This window comes from Alexandromys fortis, unplaced genomic scaffold, assembly GCF_014885135.2.
Source record: "Alexandromys fortis isolate MF-2015 unplaced genomic scaffold, M_Fortis_MF-2015_v1.1 scaffold_149, whole genome shotgun sequence".
NCBI lineage: Eukaryota > Metazoa > Chordata > Mammalia > Rodentia > Cricetidae > Alexandromys > Alexandromys fortis.
Genome location: NW_026068025.1, coordinates 454,670 through 476,855, shown reverse-complemented (window position 1 = coordinate 476,855; position 22,186 = coordinate 454,670). Strand labels below are relative to the sequence as shown.

General features: G+C 47.6%; 1 protein-coding gene across 1 annotated transcript in view; it reads left to right on the top strand.

The window, feature by feature from the left end:
• Positions 1–22,186, top strand: part of Wnt3a (Wnt family member 3A) — a 45,049-nt gene that overhangs the window by 20,926 nt on the left and 1,937 nt on the right. The window contains exon 3 of the mRNA XM_050163782.1: positions 16,548–16,813. Within this exon, the coding sequence (XP_050019739.1) occupies positions 16,548–16,813 (266 nt within the window). The remainder of the gene's footprint in view (positions 1–16,547; positions 16,814–22,186) is intronic.

The following is a 22,186-nucleotide window of genomic DNA, read 5'->3' as shown; positions in this document are numbered from 1 at the left end:
CCTCAGCACATATGTGGAAGTCAGAAAATAGGGATTTGTTCTCTCTTCCTATGATGTGGGTCCCAGGGACTGAACTCGGATTATCAGACTTGGTGGCAAGCTCTCCTTTACCTGCTGAACCATCTTGCTGAGCCTGATAATTTGGTTTTAAGAGTCCTTTATGTATCATATAAAGGATATAACATATATAATAAAATAATATATAATATAAAGGGCTCATACATACATGTGTACATATAAGTATACATATCTACATACTATATAATCGATAGTCACCTCTCCACAGCCTTTTAGCAGACAACACTTCTTTGCAAGTCCCTTAACCATTACATAACTTGCCAACATTTTCTCTCAATCTGTGGGCTCTTTCTTTATCCTTGGCACTGGGTTTCATATAGCCCAGGCTGCCCTTCAGTTCCTAATCTTCTTGCCTCCACTTCTTTTTTTAAAAATATTTTTATGGTTTATTTAACTTTTATGTGCATTTTTATTTATTTTATATGCATTGGTGTGAAGGTGTCAGATCCCCTGCAACTGGATCTTCAGACAGTTGTGAGCTGCCATGTGGGTGCTGGGAATTGAACCCGGGTCCTCTGAAAGAGCAGTCAGTGCTCTTAACCACTGAGCCATCTCTCCAGCCTCTTGCCTCCACTTCTTGAGTGCTGAGATTAATAAGCTTGCTTTTACTACGTTTTCTTATAAGAGTCCTAAAACCTCAAGGCAGATGTGATGGCCTGTGATTTTATTTCCAGTACTCAGGAGGCAGTGATCTCTGTAAGTTCAGGAACAGCCTTGTCTATATAGAGTTCCAGGCCAGTCAGGGCTACACAGTGAGAGTCTATATTTAAAAATTTTTTTTAAAATAAATAAAAATAAAAGGTAGAGTCCTATAGCTTTAACTCTGGCATTTAAGTCTATTATTTTGTTTTAATCTAAAAAATTACTTATTTTATAGGTATGGGTGTTTTGCATGCATGTATGTGTGTGTGTCACATGCCTGGTACTCACAGAGGCCAGAAAATCCCCTAGGACTGGAGTTACAGATGGTTGTGAGCTGCCATGTAAATGCTGGAAATTGAACCCAGGTCCTCTGGGAGAGCAGCCAGTGTTCTTGAACACTAAACCATCTCTCTAGCTCCATTTGATATTTTTTGAGTGAATTATTTTTGTTTATGGTATGAGAATGGGATCCAACTTCATTCTTTTCCACGTGGAAATGCAGTTATTCAAACGCCATTAGTTGCAAAGGGCATTGATTCCTCATTGAATGGTCTTGGTTCACTCATCAAAAATCAACCGGCTCTATTTGCATGCATCTATGTGCAGGTTTTCTGCTCTACTCCATTGGTCTGTATGATCATCTTCATACTAGTGCCATGCTGCTTTCATGTCTATAGCTTTGTAGTGTTTTTTTTCCCTCAAGATTGTTTTGGTTATTTAAGGCCATTTATACTCCATATGCATGTTAGGATTCACTTGTAATTTTTTAAAGATTTATTTATTATTTTTTGTGCATAAATATTTTGCCTGCATGCATGCATGTGTATCATGTATGTTCTTGGTGCCCACAGAAGTCAAAGAGAGCATCAGATCCCCTAGAACTAGAGTTATAGACAGTTGTGAGCTGCCATGTGGCACTGAGAACCAAACCGAGATCTTCTGAAAGAACAACCAGAGCTCTTAACTCTTGAGCCATCTCTCCAGCTACCACTTGTAAAAATACTTAGGGATCTTAGGGATTGTAGTGTAGGACCCGAAGGAGGAGGAATACTGCCACGCTAGTAGTGTTAAGTCTCCTGATCCATGAACATGGGATGTCTTCATGGCTCTACTTCCCTTATGTGACTCTTGATAGTCTCCATCTATGTCTTGTACATTGCCCTTTAAATTAGTGGTTCCTAAGTATTTCTTCCGTCTTTGTTCTATTGTAAATGATCTCTCTCTCTCTCTCTCTCTCTCTCTCTGTTTCTCTCTCTATTTGTTTGATTTTGCTTTGGTTTTTCAGGGTTTCTCTGTGTAGTCCTGGCTGTCCTGGAACGTGCTTTGTAGGCTAGGCTGGCCTCAAATCCACACTCACAGAGTTCCACCTGCCTCCCAAGTGCTGGAATTAAAGATGTGCACCACCAACACCCAGCTCTTTCTTAAAATTAATTACTGTTATTCACATGAGTGTTTTGCTTGCACATGTCTCTGTGCACCACACGCATGCCTGGTGCCAAGGAGGTCAGAAGAGGGACTCAGAAACCCTGGAATCAGAGTTGCAGACAGTTGCTAGGAACTGGACCTCGGTCCTCTGCGAGAGCAACAAGTGCTCTTAACCACCCCAGCCCTATCTTGCTTTCCTCACAGTGTAGACCAGGCTGACTTCTAATTCACAGAGATCCACCTGCCTCTGTCATCCAAGCGCCCCCAGCTTGTCATAGTTTTCCTGTCTACTGTTGTTCTTAGATTGTTGGTTACTGGGAGACAGCAGTTGAGTGGTGTGCGGCACAACTGATCAGCTGCTCTGTGACCTGGCTAAAGTTGTTCATAGGTTCTGACAAGTCTTTTTTTTTCTGTTGATTCCTTGGGCTGCTCTACACACAGGACGATTCCACCTCCTCCTCCCACTCCGGAAGCTCAGTATTCCATTCCTCGCTTCCTTGCCCTGATGTCCAGAATGAGCGTCCCTTTTCCTAACCTTAGAGTGACTGCTTTCAGCCCTTTGCCATAGACAGTGATAACTATGGGTCCATCCGATTTTTTAATCTGTAGATTCAGGAGTAAGACACCCTTATTCGCCGGGTGGTGGTGGTGCACGCCTTTAATCCCAGCACTCAGGAGGCAGAGGCAGGTCGATCTCTGTGAGTTCGAAGCCAGCCTGCTCTACAAGAGCTAGTTCCAGGGCAGGCTCCAAAGCTACAGAGAAACCCTGTCTCAAAAAAAGACACTCTTTCTTATTCATATATAGGTAGATAAATGATTTTTTAGAAAGACTTTATTTTTATTTTATGTATATGGATGTTTTGCTTGCATGTGCATCTATTACCACATTCATGTAGTGCCCAGAGTGGCCAGAAGAGGGCGTTGTATGCCGGGAGCTAGCGTTACATATGGTTTTGAGCCACCATGTGGGTGCTGGGACTAGAACTTCAGGCCTCTGGAAGAACAGTCAGTTTCTCTCTCTCTCTCTCTCTCTCTCTCTCTCTCTCTTTCTCCTAATGGATCTTTTTGTTTGTTTGTTTTTAGAGACAGGGTTTCTCTGTGTAGCTTTGGAGCCTGTCCTGGAACTTGCTGTAGTCCAGGCTGACCTCAAACTCACAGAGATCCTCCTACCTCTGCTTCCCGAGTGCTGGGATTAAAGTTATGAATCATCATGGCAGTTCAAGGATCCCTTTTTTGTCCTTTTTTTATTTTAAGTGTGTGTGCTGAGATTAAAGGCATGTGCTACCACTGCTTGGTCAATACATTTGTTTTTAGAGACAGGGTTTCTCTGTGTAGCTTTGGAGCCTGTCCTGGAACTTGCTCTAGTCCAGGCTGACCTCAAACTCACAGAGATCCTCCTACCTCTGCTTCCCGAGTGCTGGGATTAAAGGCATGTGTCACCACTACCTGGCAAGGATCTTTTAATTTTTTTTATTTTATTTTAAGTGTGTGTGTGTGTGCACAAGTATGCAAGGGTCTGTGGAGGTCAAAAGGGGTCGTTGGATCCCCTGGAACTGGAGTTACAGATGGTTGTGGGGTGCCATGTGGATGTTGGGTCTTCTACAAGAACAGTACACGCTCTTACCTGCTGAGCCATCTTTCCAGCCCTGAGAGAAATTTGTTTGTATTAAATAATCTACTCTTTTGATCTTTTGGAATGATGTCAAAAATTTTATGACAACTATTATGAAAAGGCTTCTAGATGGGACATGGTGGCACACATCCTTAATCCTGGTACTTAGGCAGAAGCAGGTGGATCTTTTGAGATATCATCTTACCATGTTGCCCAGGTTCTTGAATACCCCGATTCAGGCACTGCTTCTGCCTCAACCTTCCAAGTAGCTGAGACTATAGACCCGAGCCACCCATTCGTCTTTCTTCCTTAAGTTTTATAGAAAACAGAACTGGAAGGGACCAGAGTTTCCCAAGGTGCTGTAGCTAGTGGCAGCACCCCGTTCTTGATTTCTAGGACAAATTCTCCAGGGATGAGCACACTCTAGAAAGACCCAGAAATCTTCCAGAGCCAGAGCTGGGACGTGAGAGGTTCTGCCAGTGGGTGTAGCATATGATAGTAACCCCTCATCGCACACTGCTGGTGCACACAGACCGTGTGCGTGTGACCAGCATTCTATCGGTACACCCAAGTGTGCGCTGGCATGTGAGTGTGTGGGATGGCTGAAAGGCAAGGTGCTGGTGCCTGAGGGTATCCTGGAGGGCTTCCCTGGGGAGATGGCACTTAGTCTGGACCATGAGGGACTTTCTCCTTTCTTCTCTTTCTTTGAGGATACACAGACAGTCGTTCCCAAGAGCTGTTTGGGAATTCCGCATACAGAAGTTGGTAGAATCCTAAGTCAGGACACAGAAGGAAAATGGGAGCTCATCACCCTGGCTGCAGACTCTTCAGGCAGACAGTGATCACCCTGGGGAGACCCAGGTGAGAGGAGCAGAAGGGCCAGGAAGGCAGCAGGGCTCACTGGTATGGTTGAACTGTTTCTGGCATGGCAGGAGCAGTGAGGAGAGTAGGTACGAGGCCTGAGGAAAGAGACAGGCTGTTCCTGAGGTGAGCACCCCATCACATTCATGCTGTCGGGTGAGGGTAGGGGAGCTGCAGGGTATTGAGGGTCTCCCCAGGAGGCTCTTGAACAAACACTCCAGGCTGTTTAGGGACAAGCAGCTGCCACAGGTTCTGCCCTAGAGAGCAGCTAGTCATGTCAGCTTTGAGGTTGAGGGCTGCACCTGCCCACATTCCTCCACCTCCCTCCCCTCCTAGAAGCCACCTTTGAGATAGAGCGAAGGGTGCCTGGCTTCAGGTGCCCATCTTTCCCCTAGCAACACTGAAGGGTTTCCTGCTGGAGGACAGCCTGCACCTCTGCACAGGAGAGCAGCGTGCACCCCTGCACAGTCCTCTCTGCAGTTTGCTGCTTCCTCCTTTCACTCTGTCCCCTCCACTCCCCCAAAGTCCTCATCCTCCCTCTCCTTATGTCCCCCTCCCTAGTTCTTATTCTCCTTCTCTTCTGGTGGCCAGGGGAGGAAGGAACCCTCCATGTGCCCCCAGAAAGGCTGGCTCCAGAAGCCCTTGTGCCCCCCACCCCCTGCCTGCACGCTGGCCTCAAAGTAATCAATCTGATTGGATTAGGGTCAGGGCAACCCTAATCGTGTCAAAGGTTACCCTAGGCTTTGTGGCAGGGACCACAGGGGTGCCTGGCCACCCCTGCCGAGGTGGCCTCTGTTGAACAGGGTTTAACATCTACCAGCCAGCCGTGAGGAAAGGAGCCAGCTTCTTGCATCCATGTCAGCGTGTATATGAGATTGTGCACCCATGTGTTATATACAAATGTGTGTGCATGTGTTTTATATAGACATGAGTGTCTTAGGTGGGCATGTGCACTTGGGAATGGGAATGTGTTTAGTGTGCATATTAGCTAATATTTCTACATATGTGTCCATGCCTAAACATGTGTCAGTGTGCATCTGTGTGGCTGTGCCTGACTTACATGGGTATGTATGTGACTAGATGAATGTGTGTGCTGTGTATAAATGTGTGCATGTATCAGTGTACATGTACACTTGTGCACCTGTGTGTGCCTGCATCTGTACTGCATGAACATATGTAGATGTGTGAATGGGAGTTACACACAAATATACACGCGTGTGTGCTCACATGCATTGTATACACACACCTGTGGGCATCCAAGTGTCTCTGTGTGGGCGTGTCCGTGTACACTGTACATGCATGCGTGCATATGTGTGTGCACTAAGCATGCATGTGTGAATGGGGGCCGGTGTGAACACATGACAAAGTGTGTGTTTACCTCTGACCCAGTACCATGCACCCTGTATCTGTCTGACCTGAGACCTGGGCTGAGCCTGAGGAAGAAGCTCTAGTCCCAGGATGCTGAGCTAGAGTCTAGATTGCTCTGCCTTTCCACCTAACGGTAGCAGGGAACTATCTGCCTTGGGTCAGGAAGCATTTGAAGAATTTTGAGTACAGGATGATTATGAGCAGTTTATATGTCCCTTGGGGCAGTCCCTAGGCACTCAGAAGCAGGCATTAGGTGACTCCCTTGTCTTGACCTCTGGCTAGGTAAAATGGGTGGGGTGGTTGCAGGAAAAGCTGGACGGGGCCAACCTGTCCAGAGGTAGCGGTCACAGGATGGAGGTCAATAAAACAGCTGGTCTGGCTAGTAAGGAGGCTGGTGAGAGATGCAGAGGCTGTGGGGGCTCAGAGTCCAGGGCCAGGCTCTTAAACAACGTGTGGCCTTGTAAGGGGACTGATTCTTCTGGCTGAGACAGTTACATCTAGAATATAAAAGAGCTTGGCCTGGAGTCTGGAGCCTGGAACCCACAGTCATGGAAACTGGGGTAGAGCTCTACCTGCCTGCCTACAGAGGTGGCTGTGCCTTAGGGTCCTCAGAAGTTCCTGGGCCTAGAGGCTTCTGTATGAAGGAAGGGCCGAATATACCTATAGTTACAGTTCTGCACCCCTAGTGGAAGGTTTCTCCCTGGTCCCTAATGACCCCTGGGGGCTTGCTGCCTATACAGGCAGCTCTTATTCATTGTTAAGTCTTCATTTGGACCCCACTGACCTGGACAGCGTCTCCAGCTAGAGACTCTTACCTGTGTTGGGTGTGGTTCACCCTTCCCTCTTAAGATATACCTCCAGGCCAGTCATACCTACAGCACATACCGACTAGACTTCTGTTGGGTCCCCAAGACCTCTGGAGTCACAACAGGTGGCAGAGGTGGGTGCTTATAGACCTTAGGTTCTCAGTGTCTGCTGAGTATTTAGATCCCTGCCCTTGGTCAAGCCAAGGAGAAACTTACTTTTTTTTTCCCCCCTAACTTACTCCCTGCTCTACTTGGGGTCTGAGCAGGGAACTGTAGCTTGGCCTCCTCCCCTCCCCCAGGCAAGCCCCCTTCCTGATGACTGGCCTCAGCATCATGGCCCCTCAGGGGGTGGTCCTCCACCTCTCTGTGTGTGCTCAGCCTATGGAAGGACCAGCTCCAATGGGGCCAGTCCGCGAGACTGTCGGAGCCTACGGCCCTGGAGGGACAGAAAGGGCAGCTTTTTAGGGAAGCAGAGTCCCCAAATCCAGGTTGCGACCCCTGACCCCCCCATCCGAAAGTGTTACCATTTACGATGCGTTGGGGGTGGGGGCTCCCCTGGCTCTGGGGGCCTCTCCGGTATATCATTAACTCTCCGCTGTGGGAGGGGGGACCCCGGCCGACATCCCACTGAGCTCGGCTCTGAGCACAATGTCCCTGCGAGGACGACAAGATTAAGCACAAGGGAAAAGTGAAAATGCTGTTGGCGATTCACACGCCCTTCGGGGTGTTGAATTAAAGCGTCTGAAAGAGGATTTCCCCTCGCGCCCGACGGCGCGGCGGGCAGCGCATACTTCCAGGTTGCTATGACTGGCCAGCGATCGCCTAATCACCGGCCAGGGGGAAATTCATATAAAATATCGCTGGCCATTGTGGGGCTAACGCGGCGTGACAGTGTCGCACAAAGCCGGATTCATCAGCCCCAGCAGGTCAGCCAGGCGCCCGGCCGCGCGGGCCCGGGCGGTGTCAGGGGCCGCGGCCACGGTGGGGCACCGGCGCATTCCGCTCTCAGGTGGCTCCGGGGCCTTTTGTGCCGCCGTGTGATTACCAAATGCCACCGCGACACCCCCTCCGGGCCGCACGGCTCCTCGAGGCCAGGAAAAGGGCCTGGGGAAGGAGGGACGGTGGGCAGCCTCGGAGGGGAGGCGCCAGGGCGGGGCCTGGGGCTGCAAGCTACCAGCTGGGGCTGCACCAATCCTCCTGTCTGCCCTCTGCCTGCTGTGCTGAACGCTGGAGGGGGAAGGGGTGCCCACCCACCGAATGTTCTGGAAGCACTTTCAGACATCAGGATGAAAAAGGGAAGGATGGTTTGTCCTTCCACAAGGCGGCAGGAGATTGACGCTCCCAAGCGAGGTGATGCTCCCATAGCCTGCAGGCTATGGCCAATCTGAGCAATTATGGCTGTACCATGGTTGGGCTTTAAGGGGATTGGCCCTCTTCTTCCTGCTTCCCACCTATGGGCAGGGGAGTGATCTCTCATTTGGAGTCTGGAAATTAAGGGTACAGGGCAACATCTGGAGAGTGGTGCCTGACACACGCAGGCCAGGCTGCTAACCCTAATCCTTCTGTGTGTCTTCGGAGGGGTGTAGTGGGTGCACGGTGCAGGGTGGCATAGGTAAGGGTACCCCTCTGCCTCCTGGGATTTTCTGGTTCTAGCCCCATGCAGGGTGGCTTCAACAGGTAGCTGGCATACATCCATACATACATAACATACTATCCTAAATATATATGCACCAAACTTTGGTTCACCCAATTTCTTCCAAAAAAAATAAAAGTAGTACTGAATTTAAAGGTACAGATTAATAGTAGGTAAACACACACACACATACTTACAGACTGACTTTAAACTCATCCTCCTGTTTCTACCTTCCAGCTGCTGGGAGCTGGAGAGATGGCTCAGCAGTTAAGAACACTGATTGCTCTTCCAGAGGAACCGGGTTCAATTCCAGTGCCCACGTGGCAGCTCACAACTGTCTGTAACTCCACTTCCTGGGGTCCTGACACCCTCACACAGACACACATGCAGGCCAAACACACTCAGTGCACATAGAACTAAACTAAAGCAAATAAGGAAAAGGATGCCCCACCATGCTCAGCTCATCCCTGGTTCTTGAGAGCAGACACCTTGAGTATCACTCATCTTGCATTTCTAGTTCTGAGCCTAGGGCCTAGCTCATTATGGGCGCTCATATTCTGGGAAGTTGGGTGGCTGGGTAGATGGGTGGTAGATGGCTGGAGGAGTAGAGGATAATGGATGGGTGGATGGGTGGATAATGGGTAGATGGTAGGTGGATAGTAGACAGATAACTGAATGGATGGTGTTTGGTGGAGGATGGGCAGATGATAGTGAAATACATGGATGGGCCTGAAGGACATCTAGATGAGTAATGCTTCTCTTAAACCCAGCAAGACCACAGCAAGGCTGGTCTCTGGGATTGTTTCTTCAGGCGGAATTCACTCCCCACCTCCCAGGATCTGACTGAAAAGACACTGGCCTCAATTCATAACCCTCCCACCTCAACCTTCCTGATGCTGGCATTTCGGGCATGAGCCATGACACCTGACGTGGAATTTGCTTCTCTTATAGAACAATTTCTTCAGGGAATTCCTTTTCTTCATCTTTACCTATACCCGATGAATAGGCAGTCTTGGGACTGAAGAGAGTAGGTATCCAGCTCCCAAATCTCATCTCAGCTCTGCCTCAGATGACTCCCGCACATCGGCAGCCCTTGCCTGTAAGTCTTGGACTCAGCAGTCCACAGGCACCCACCTCTTCTTCATCCAAGGTCCAACACCCATTCAAAATGAGGCATATGGCTACTGCCGGAACTGGTTCACTTGTATCCAGGAGCCTTCCCCTTACTGCTGGCCACCTCTGCTGAGTCAACAGAAGCTGAAACCGCTAACGAAGCTGTTGCTGTGGCGGAAGACTTGGCAGTGTTGACTAGGCTACTGTGTCACTGTGTCTTCCCCCAGGGTCTTGGGAGAGCCCTATTCCTATTCTCTCTCTGTAAGGGTGATAGCTCCAGGACAGGGGTTCATCCACAGTGTTTTTCTAAAGCCCTGTATGAGTCTAATGAAAGTAATAGATTTCTTCTCTGAGAAAACAGGTCTGTCCCCAAGACCCCTGAAGTATGTGAATCTCAAGTCTTGCCCCTGATTCCTGGGTGGAACCAGTCTTGCTGGATTAAAATCTTTGCCCTCATAGGACATCACCTGAACATTCTGGAGCTTTTTTTCTGGGTATCCTACAGACACGTTCTTGATTATTATTAAATATCTTAAACATAGAGATTTATTTTACGGTGTAGAATTCTCGGGTCCCCTCACACAGCCTTCCGCACGGCTGCGGTACAAGATCTCACTATATTGATCAAAACTGTGATCTTGCCAGACATAGTGGTGCACGCCTTTAATCCCAGAACTTGGAAGGCAGAGGCAGGCAGATCTCTGCGGGTCCAAGGCCAGCATAGTCTATAAAGCAAGTTCCAGAGCAGCTAGTGCTGTTACACAGAGAAACCCTGTCTCGAAAAAACAAAACAGAACACCAAAAACAAAAAGCTGATCTGTCACAAAAGCCAGTGTGACTTGGATGACCCACTTCGTGCCTCCGTGTCCCTTGAACTCCACTATCCTTCCCTTCGTCGCCGTTTTGAAGGGAGAACCTTGATCAGGCTTTAGCTGTTGCCTCCAAACCCTCAAATGTAGACAATACATTTAGAGCAAGAAAATCTTGACAAGGCAGTCCTTCTTGGGAGGCAGACGGTATCTAGTCCCTGCTCGGAATGTGGACTCCATCCCTCGCTTGAGGTGGTGTTGGCCAGATGGGTGTGGTGATGCATTTCTGCAATCCAGGTGCATAAGAGGGAGGCAGGAGGATCACAAATTCCAGGCCAGCCTGGGCTATGAAAACCTGTCTCAAAGCAAAAATAAAAACAAAGGCATGTGCCAGGTTTCTCCAACATAGAGTCAAATAGTTTCCCCTCTTCACTGACCCGCATTTTGGGGAGGAACTGCTTAAAACTCTGTGGCTGCAACTTGCATTCAACCTTCATTTGCCATAATGTACCATTTCATGTCCATCCGGCCTGTGGGCTTTGCTATAATGTACCATTTCATGTTCACCTGGCCGGTGGGCTTTGCAGCCTGCCGTTCCTCTCCTGGCCTCTCCAATGGAGTTTTTGGACCTATCTGTAGAGAATTCTGGTCTTTATTTCTTCCCCAGCCAATTGAAAGTCAGCTCCAGAGCCCACCCTGCCCTGGCTTGATCAGGAGCCCCATCTCCTCATTTGACACCAGGGGAAACTGAGGTTTGAAGGCAAAGGGAGCACTTTTTAGCTGACTGGTGATGGAGCTGAGCAAGAATGAGCAGCTGTCCTCTGCAAGTCTAAACTCTGAGTTGCTCTCTCCCGCTTGAGCACCCTGCCCCTCAAGTGTGCCTACCAGTTCCAGGCTGTTTGCTTGGGTCCTGATAAGCTGGGAGCCTGAAGCCCTTGTTCTGGGCAGGGCAAGGGCAAGACCCAGAGTGCTGGTCCCCTTATCTCTTAGAGCCAAGAAGGGCGGGGGAGGGGCATCTGGGTGACACTTGGGCTGGATAAGGTAACCTGGAATGTGAGGGTGCAGACAGAGAAGCAAGATTCTGACTGCACCCAGGAGGAAGGTACTTCAAGGGCTCTGCCCCAGACTCTCTGCAGAAAGACAGAGGAGGCAAAAGCCTTAGAGGCACCGGGAGTCTGCTGTCCTTTGACTCCTTCAAAGATAAAATAGGGGTGGAGATGCAGCTAAGTTGGTACAGTCTTTGCCTAGTGTGGATAAAAAACAGGTGTGGTGGCCCACAGGTGTAATTCCAGCACCTGGTGGAGTTCAGGGTCATCCTAGGGAAGCTGCAGGCAAAGGAGCCCCTGCCTAAAAAAAAAAAAAAAACAAATAGAAAAAATGAGGATAGAGCCCTGCTGAGGGCAGGAGGGCTAGTGGGTGTGTTTAGTGAGGCTAGTGTTTATCAGGGCACCTCAGCTCCAGGCTGTCCCTGGACTGGACATTAGGAAAGGAAAACAGGGCGGAGGGCTTTTCAGGAATGTGGGGAAAGGGGGCATGCATGCACACCTTTAATCTCAACACTCAGAGGCAGGTGGATCTCTGAGTTTAAGGTCAGCCTGGTCTGCAAAGCAAGTTCTAGAGCTATTGCACAGAGAAACCCTGCCTTGAAAACCACACACTCTACCCCACCCCCACACCGCCACCCCCCAAAAAAACCCCACAAAACTGGGAATGAGTGGAGTGTCTGTTGTGGTTCCAGTTCCATTCAAGAGCACACAGTGTGGTAGGGTCTCAGGTGGGGGTTGCCTCCCCAGAGTAGACTTACTCTTCTGATCTGCAGACACACACAGACAGAATATTGTATACATAATAAATAAATATTTTTAAAAAATCTCATAATCTCCCAGATTGGGAGTTTCTATATGCAGGAGCTCAGTGACACCACCCCACTTCTACTAGAGGGTCCCCAGCCCGAGAGAGCCTGTGTATAGCTCCCCCTACAGGCCTGTGGGGCTTTCGGTCTGGAATGGTTTCTAGGCAGGTTTGTAAAATCTCTTGCTAGTCAACGTGTCAGATGCATGTCCTTCCTGCTCAGAACACCATGTTTGTCATACAGCAAGCCCTCCTTATCTAGTGTATCAAGTAGAAGAGAGGGCGCCTTCTCCCGTACGGAGCTCTTATTCACCGCTGGGGGAGGTGCGAGTTAATACAATCATTATAGAAATCAGTTTGAGGATCTCAGAAGTAGAACTACCACGTGACTCCACCGTTTCCACTGATGGACCTATACCCAGAGAACTCCAAACTCTGCCGTTAAGGATATTTGCATGCCAAATGTTTATTGCTGCTTAATCACGATAGCAAATAATTGTAATTAACGTAGTTGTCTAGCAACGGATGAAGGGATAATGGAATTTTTGTGCGTTTATAAAAAGTGGAATACTATTCACCTCTGATTTTTTGTTGTCGTTGTTTTCTGTCTTTTTTGTCAATATGATCTGATTGATCATTTCAAGATCCGCCCTTGTGCTTTGCCCACTCGTTCTGAGGCCCCGGTCTAGACCTGCAGTCAGGGATGAGGCCAAGGTCTGGGTGGTTGTCTTTCCTGTATACGCAGGCCTGTGGTAAAGCTTCATGTCATGTTAGGCACAGTAAGCTTTAATGGCCAATCCAAACAGAACAGTTATAACATAGCCTTGGTGAATTACGTGGTCTCTCTCATTGATAAGTTTTCTTTATGGGCTGTTAGTCTACCTGGTTTTGTAGCTGGGTGATAAAACTAATGTTTCTTCTCGCCTTCTCCTCCTTCTGAGTTCCACAGGTGCCAGTCTTTAGAGCTTCAGCATGTGGTTTCTCTTTCCTTTTACTAAGTTGGCAACTTTCTCTCACTCTGTGGTTTTTCTTGGGCATAATTACCACTCTTGATTTCAGGGCCACCACTGGGTAAAACAAGAATGGCTTAGTCACAAGCACTGTGATGTTGAAACTGGTGACTGTCTATCTGATCCCCAGACAACCCCTGAGAGACTACAGTGTGAGTTACATACATCTAACATGGATACTCTGCACAAGGGGTTACGTATGTCTCAGGAAGGAACAGCACAGGACAATATGAGACTTCACCACATGGCTCAAAACAATATGCAATTTAAGACAGGTGGATCTCTGTGAGTTGAAGGCCAGCCTGGTCTATAGAGTGAGTTCCAGGACAGGCTCCAAAGCTACAGAGAAACCCTGTCTTGAAAAAAGCAAAACAAAACAAATATGCAATTTAAAAAGTCAGTCATTTCTAGAATTTTCCTTGTGTATGTCTTGCGTACGTGGTGCTGGGGATGGAAACTAGAGGCCCGCTCAAACAGACAAGCAGCCTCCCACTAGCTCTCTCTCTCTCCTCTCTCTCTCTCTGGGCCCCCCAATGTTTCATGCAATGCTTTCAAATTGTGACAAGCTATGGGTAACTGAAGCCTCTGATAAGCAGGAGTCCTGTATTGCCAGACTGACTCTCACATGATGGATGTTTCTTTTCACCCACCTCCTGCGCAAGTCTGCATTTCCTTCACTGCCTTCCTAATCCTCGCTCTCAGTTGTTCCCGCGTGTACATGAGATAGTGCCTTATTGATTTGCATTGCGCCGTGACTCATGGTACTGAGCTTCAGACTGGGTCCTTCTAGAACTCTGGTGTGTATTACCTAAGGATCTGCTAGAAAACAGAAGGGGTAGAATGATCTCTCTATATATTAGAATATGGCTTAGTAGTGGCTGACAGGCTGTGGTCTGGCGAGTACAATGACTGTCTTTCAACAGAAAGTCCAAGAACCCAATAGTTATCTGGTTCACAAGGCTGGATGTCTCCGCTGTCTTCAGTATACGCTGGAATCCCAGAGAAGTAGGCTCTAATACCAGTGAAGGAATGGACTTACCAGTGAGGGTGAGGGCAAGCAGGCAAAAGAGTAAGCTTCCTTCTTTCCTGCTCTTTAGGTAGGCTGCTACCAGAAGGTGTGGCCCAGATTTGGGTGTGTTTTCTGACTTTAAATGATACAATCAAGAAAAATCCCAGGTGGTGGTGGCACACACCATTAATCCCAGCACTCAGGAGGCAGAGGCGGGTGTATCTCTGTGTGTTCTAGGACAGCTTGGTCTACACAGTTTGTTCCAGGGTAGCTAGGGCTATGGAGAGAGAGAGAGAGAGAGAGAGAGAGAGAGAGAGAGACCCTATCTTAAAAAGAAAAAAAAAAAAAAGCCAGGCAGTGGTGGTGTATGGCTTTTATCCCAGCCCTCAGGAAGCAGATGCAGGTAGATCTCTGAGCTGATTCCAGGGCAGGTAGCCAGGGCTACAGGGCTACACAGAGGAACCCTGACTTGAAAAACAAAACAAGCCAAAAATCCCTCCCAGGTGTACCCAGCAGCTTCGGTTTTAGTTAATTCCAATAGTCAACTTGACAACCCAGAAGAGCTGTCCTGGTTGGCCTTGAACTCAAATCAATCCTCCTGCCTGCAGGTTTCAAAATCTTTTATTACCTTTGTTTATTTTATTTATAGCATTAAAGATCTAATTTATCTTGTTCTGAGACGGGGTCTCCTGTCGCTCAGGTTAGCCTTGAACTACCTGCAGCTGAGGATGAACCTGAAGTGTCGCTTGTCAGTCACCACCCCTGGAGTCACTGGGATTCCATTCTAGGCCTGTGTGTCACCATCTCATTACAGGCAGGGCTGGGGCTTGGTCCCAGACTCCTTTGGCATGCCAACCTGCTTCTCTTCCCACTGCAGCACATTATTATATTTCATTTTTGAGGCAGTCTCACGTAGCCTAAGCTAGCCTCTATGACCTTGCATTTTTGATCCTCCTGCTTCCCCCTCCCCGATGCTGGAATTAGAGTGCACGGCTATGCCCAGCTTATGTGACACTAAGGATAAGGACCTAGGGCTCCCTGCATGCTAGGCAAGCACTCTACCAGCCCCTATTTATTTTTATTACATAATTGTATGTATTTTCAGGTGCTGTGTGATATTTCAGTATAGGATTATATTAAAAATGATTCCGTCGGGGTTCTTAGCATGTTCACTGAAAATGTTCATAAGCCCTTTTAAGCATTGCTTTTTTTTTTTTTTCTTTTTCAACACAGGATTTCTCTGTGTAACAGTCTTGGCTGTTCTGGAACTTGCTTTGTAGACCAGGCTGGCCTCGAACTCACTTAGATCCTCCTGCCTCTGCCTCCCAAGTGCTGAGGTTAAAGGCATGCGCCACTACCGCCCGACTTAAGCATTTTTTAAAAAATACAATGTGTTTTCCACTCTCCTCATACTATTGTTCAGTAGCATACCAGAACCTTTTCCTCCTCTTTAACTGAAGTTTAGACCCAGTGGTTCGCTTCTCTCTACCTTGTCTTGCCATCCAGGGTCTCTGTTAGCTAACCCATTCTACTTCCTGCTATGCAATGATGCTTTTAGGTTCCATCCCATCTTTCTGTGCCTGGCTCATTCACTTAGTGTAACGTTCTCTGGGTTTGTCAGTTTGGGTGCAAGTAGCAAAATCTCACTCTTATTTATGACTAAAAATGTCTCATTGTGCCCATTGCAGACCTATGATAACCAAAGCCATACAGCCCTGGTATAGAGCAGACTCGGGCCAACGGAATAAATCAGAATAGCAGTGCCTCAAGGAATAAATCCACATATGTACACCGCATTGTTTCTCAGGAAAAGAATGTATAAAGAACATACATTTGAGAAAGGACAATCTCTGATAAATGGTGCTAGGAAAGTGGTATTAATAGCCACACATGGAAGAATGAAACCAGACTCTTATCTTCTACACACAAACACCAACTCAGTGTAAGACCTGAAACTACTAAGGAAAAAAACTTAGGGCTGGGCCTGGTGATGCTGCTTTTAATCCCAACCCATTAGAAGGCAGAGGCAGGCAGATCTCTGAGTTTGAGACCAGGCTGGTCTACATAGAGCATCCCAGGCCAGCCATTGCTCTACAGTGAGACCCTGTCTTAATAAAACGTGCGTGCGTGCACACACACACATGAATGCACTTAGGGAAAACACTTGGGAAATGGATGGTTAGGGCCAATATTTTTCAGAGAAGACTCTTAGAAGCATGATGGTAAGATCCTGTGTGTGCAGAGTTCTCAGTCCTGATTCTTGGATTCCTGCCTTTGGAATGCAGCCCTCCTCACCTGGCCTCCTTACCTGCCATCTCCTTCCTTTGCAGCCACCCGGGAGTCAGCCTTTGTCCATGCCATTGCCTCTGCTGGAGTGGCCTTCGCAGTGACACGCTCGTGTGCAGAGGGCTCAGCAGCCATCTGTGGGTGCAGTAGCCGCCTCCAGGGCTCCCCAGGCGAGGGCTGGAAGTGGGGCGGCTGTAGTGAGGACATTGAATTTGGTGGAATGGTGTCTCGGGAGTTTGCTGACGCCAGGGAGAACCGGCCAGATGCCCGCTCTGCCATGAACCGCCACAACAACGAGGCTGGGCGCCAGGTATGTACGCAGAACTCCGGGACTTCACTGGGGTGACCAGAGCGGGAGAACAGGGTGGAGGAGAGACTTCTCTTGGTGACCAGGCTGCAGGTCTGCTTTCCTTCTATCAAGGGACATAGTGACACTACTCAACTGTACCTCAAGTGTCCAGTGTGCTCCCAAGCTCACCTGTGGAGTTAGGGTCCTTGGGAAGGAATCAAGTGGAGGGAGACTGCCATAGAGCATGTGGTGTCCAAGGGTTCTGCACACATAAAAGGACAGGACATGAAAGGGAAACAGAGGGGAGAAGCAGACGAATGGATGGATAGATACAGGAGATATAGATTGAACTGATACAGAGAATTATAGTGCAGAGATGATACAGGCTATTGAGACAGAGGGAGGGAGAAAAGAGAGTATGAGAACTTGAGAATCTGGAACAGAACAGGAAACCGTGATAACAGCATTTTGAAGGTCCCTTCCTCTGGCGCTACCTGGATATATCCTTGTATTTACCTTCCTCTGGCTATCCCTGGCCTTCGGGGGCTGATGCTGAGATCTCAGGGGAAAGTGAAGGTCTGAACTTTCCTACATAGACAAGTTTCACCGCAGCAGCTCATCCTCGAATCTGCTTAGTGTTCCTCAGACCCAGAGTCCTGCTTCCCTTCCCAGAGAACGAGGTTGGATAGGTAGGAAGTGCTCAGTGGTACAGAAGAGCCAAGGAATGAGTCAGGAGCTGGAGTGGATGTCGTCAGGCATCTTGAGAAGCGGAGCTGACTATGGAGGTGAAAACAGAGACGTTTCTTGAAAGTGTATTTCATAAGCGTTTTGAAGTGGGTATGGTGGGGCAGGCCTGTAATCCCAACACTCATCAGAGGTGAGGCAGGATACAGATGTTCAAGGTTGGCTTCTATTGCACAGTGTTTGAGGTCAGCCTTGTACATGAGACACTGTCTCCAAAAGCAAGCAAGCATTTCCTTAAGTGATGGCTCCTCTGCCCAGCTCCTGTCACCAGGCACCTGCTTACATCGTAGCAGACATTCGGAGACGCCAAGCGTGCCTGAGGACAAGCTGTCACAGTGACACTTAACTCTGTACATCATGAACCTCAGTGTCTCAGATCTTCCATCTCTGCCTAAAACTCAACACTTGCTCAATCCACTTATCCTTCAGACAAAGGATAGGATATTCTCCTCTGGGGAACCCAGCTCTCTCAGAATGAATGGTGGGGAGGGGGTTCCTAAAGCCTGTGCTTTGGGTCACTTTATAGTGAGTATTGAAGGTGATAATTGCCTCCTACCTGCAGAAAGCAGCGGGAGGTGATGGGGGTCATTGTGGTGCAGGTCTTTAATCTTCGCAGGCATAGGTGAGTGGGTCTCTGTGAGTTTGAGGTCAGCCTGAACTACTTAGAGAGTTCCAAGCCAGCGGGAAGCTATGTATAGAAACCCTGCCCCCACTCCTGCTCCCCACCCCAAAAACCACACACACACACACAAAAAAAAAAACCCAGAATTTTCAGAAAGCACACAATAAAACAAACAACAACCAAGAGTTTAACTAGATGTGATGATTCAGGCCAGCAATCCCAGCACTTGGGAGGTTGAGGCAGGAGGGTCATTTAAGCCTGGGCTATATTGTGAGTTTGAGGCCAGGTTGGGTTACATAGTGAGACCTTGTCAAAAAAAAAAAAAAAAAACGAAAAAAAAAACTTTTTTATTTAAAAACAAACAGGGAGGAAAAAGACAAAAAATTCACAAAAACTCTCGGAATCCTCAGAGAGATCAACCACCATCCTGTGACATTGGAGCAATGTGTCAATTTTAAAAAGGAGTGAGAAAGAAGAGTTCTTAGAAATTAAAAATATGGGGCTTACAATATGGCGTGGCAGATAAACGTACTTGCCTCCAAGGCTGACAACCTGAGTTTGATCTCCAGAACCCATCAAGTAGAAGGCAGACCAACTCCTCCTGCAAGCTGTCCTCTGACTTTCACACCCTGTGATGTGCATGTATGCATTTACATATGCACATAATGAATGGTGGGGGTTTGTTTGTTTTCTAGACAGGGTCTCTCTATACAGTCCTGGGGGTCCTGAAACTCACTTTGTTGACCAGGCTGGTCTTGAACTCAGAGATTTGCTTGCTTCTGCTCTGGGGTGCTGGGGTTTAAGGTATGTGTCACCATGCCTGTGGCCTTCAGTGCTTTAAAAGAAATTGTTGGGCAGTGGTGGTGCACGCCTTTAATTCCAGCACTTGGGAGGCAGAGGCAGGTGGATCTCTGTGAGTTTAAGGCCAGCCTGATCTACAAAGCGAGTTCCAGGACAGACATGACTGTTATACTGAGAAATCCTGCCTCAAAAACCAAAAGCCTAATAATTAATAATAATAAATAATAATAATAATGTAAAAGTATGATAAGAAAGCAAACATTTCATCAAGAGTTTTGGGGGTTATGTTCATGAGAGACAAGGGAGGACATGAAGAGGAAGCTAGCAAAGACAAAGGCAGGAAGCTTCCCTAGAATGGAAGATTTAGCTCACGCAGGCCCCGCTCAAGGATGGGGAAAGAAGGGTAAAGTGAGCTCAGGGCTCACAAGCCCTGGATGCACTTTTTAGAGCAGTTTTTCTCAACTAGAGGTTTGTAGCTCATTTGGGTGGAGCGACCCTTTCACAGGGGTCACCTAAGACCAATTGCATACCAGATATTTACATTACAATTCATAACAGTAGCAAAATTACAGTTATGAAGTAGCAATGAAAATAATTTTATGGTTGGGGGTCACCACAACATGAGGAGCTGTATTAAAGGTTCACAGCATCAGGAAGGTTGAGAAACATCATTTTAGGAGATTAGCATTTGGTTCTTGCATCTACACAGGGTGGCTCATAACTGGCTGGAACTCCAGCTCCAAGACACCTGCTACCCTACTCAAAAAAAAAAGGGGGGGGTGGGAGAAGCCCCCTTCCCCAAGATATGTTATGAAATTCAGAGCCTGTAACCTAGAGCAACCCTCCAAGCTTCAAAGAGATTATACTTGATGTTTCCGCAAAAGATGGGGCATCCAAAAGTCACTGGAAGCTAGAAGGGAATAGAGCAACAACTTTCAGAACTCTGAGCAACAAAGCAATCTTAAATCAAGAATTTCATTCCCAGCTACACTATGAAAGGGGGCACAGTAGATAGAAAAGATTCGTCTTCACAGTCCCGTTTCACAAAGCTGACCAGACAGCAGAAGATGTCTTGAAGGTGAAATGAGTAAAATATCTTTTTGTTTTAATATTTTTATTACATTTAGTCTGTGTGTGTATGTGTGTAGTAGATGCATGTTCCACAGTGTGTATGTGTGTAGTAGATGCATGTTCCACAGTGTGTATGTGTGTAGTAGATGCATGTTCCACAGTGTGTATGTGTGTAGATGCATGTTTCACAGTGTGTGTGTGTATGTGTTTAGATGCATGTTCCACAGTGGCGGGGGGGGGGGGAGATGCATGTTCCACAGTATGTGTGTGTGTGTGGGAGATGCATGTTTCACAGTGTGTGTGTATATGCATGTTCTACAGTGTGTGCGTGCATGCGTGCGTGCGTTTATGTGTGTATGTGTGTGGTAGATTCATGTTCCACAGTGTGTGTGTATGCGTGTTCTACAGTGTGTGCATGCATGCGTGCGTGAGTTTGTGTGTGTGTGTGGTAGATTCATGTTCCACAGTGTGTGTGTGTGTGTGTGTGTGTGTGGTAGATTCATGTTTCACAGTGTGTGTGTGTGTGTGTGTTGGATGTATGTTCCACAATGGGTGTGTAGAAGTTAGGGGACAGTTTCAGGATTGGATTTTCTCGTGCAGGGAGCCATGTAGTTCCCTGTCAGTCAGACCTTGCCAGGCTGAGCTACCTCACCGGCCCTTTTTGTTTGCTTTTCGATACCAATTCAAAATGGGCTTGAATTCTCTACACAGCTAAGAATGACCATCTTATGAGATGCTAGGGATCAAACCCAGGCTGCATGCCCAGCATGCTAGGCAAGTGTCCTCCCCACTGAGTTTCATCCCCAGTCCTGATGCTTGGACAGCTTAAGAGGATGTTTGGAGATGAAAAATTACAGGGCTGACTCATGGCGGGTGTGTTAATCACATAACAGAATGCTGTGTGGGAAAGGAAATGTCACCTTAGAGTCTGCTTACGCAGCCAGTGTCCTCGGCAGTGAGTATTGAAGGGAGAGATCATTCTATGGTTTTTAGGGCTAAAAGGGTTGGAAGGTTTGGCTGTGCAGGGAGAGGTGAGAGTAGTAAATTTCAGCACTTCACACTAAGAGAGCAACAGGCAACACCTTCCATCCAAAAATCAAGAAGCAACAAGTGCAGTGACAGCCCTGCATACTTCAAGGCACTGCCTTGCATGGTCAGGAATTATGCCATGCAGACGAGCTTTGGCCAGGATCCCTGCTTTCACCAGCAGGTCTCCGCTGCTATTGAGATCATTGACCAAGTAAAACAAAAACAAGAAGGCTGAGGAAGGAGAGACGGGAAGAGCCTCCCGCAGAAAGCCTGGCTGCGGAAGAGAAGAATGTGGTATTAGATAAGCCGGACAAGCCGGGCATGGGATTTTTCTACTGTGCCCGTGGGCCAGTTCCATAAGAAGGTGAAGAAGCAGCTGAGAGTTAGATGAGGTGCAAGCAGGTCTGAACCCAGAGTGATTGAAGCCTTAAGCCGAAGCTTTCCAATACAAATCCTTGCAAACCACAGCCCGAGCTGCTTGGATAGGTGAGCTCTCAGGTAGGTGTACTGAAAGAATACCCACTTAAAATGCGCTTGGGAGTCTTTTGAAAGAGTCTTACAGTGTAGCTCAGACTAGCCTCCAACTCTTGATCCCCCAGCCTTAGCATCCACCTATAGTCATGTGCCATCATGATGGGCAGGTCTTCCTCTTCTATCACAACCCTCCTTCCTTCCTTCCTTCCTTCCTTCCTTCCTTCCTTCCTTCCTTCCTTCCATCCAAGAGTGCATACAGAATAAACAGGGGAATGATGGAGCTTGAGAGAACTTTCCAGACCCTAGACTCTTGACTCCTGGGGTCTGACAGGTGAACTGTCACTCTAGGGAAGGTAGGAGCCAAGGGATACATGGAGATGGTCTGTGCCTCAGTTTCCTGTCTCCGTTTAAAATATTTTAACTGGAAAAAAATATATAAAAAGAAAATACTTTAACTGGTCAGGCGGTGGTGGTGCACGCCTTTAATCCCAGCACCTGGGAGGCAGAGGCAGGTGGATTTCTATGAGTTCAAGGCTAGCCTGATCTACAAGTTCCAAAGCTACAGAGAAACCCTGTCTCAAAAAAAAAAAAAAAAAAAAAAAAAAAAAAAAAAAAAAAAAAAAAAAAAAAAAAAAAAAAAAAAAAAACCGAAA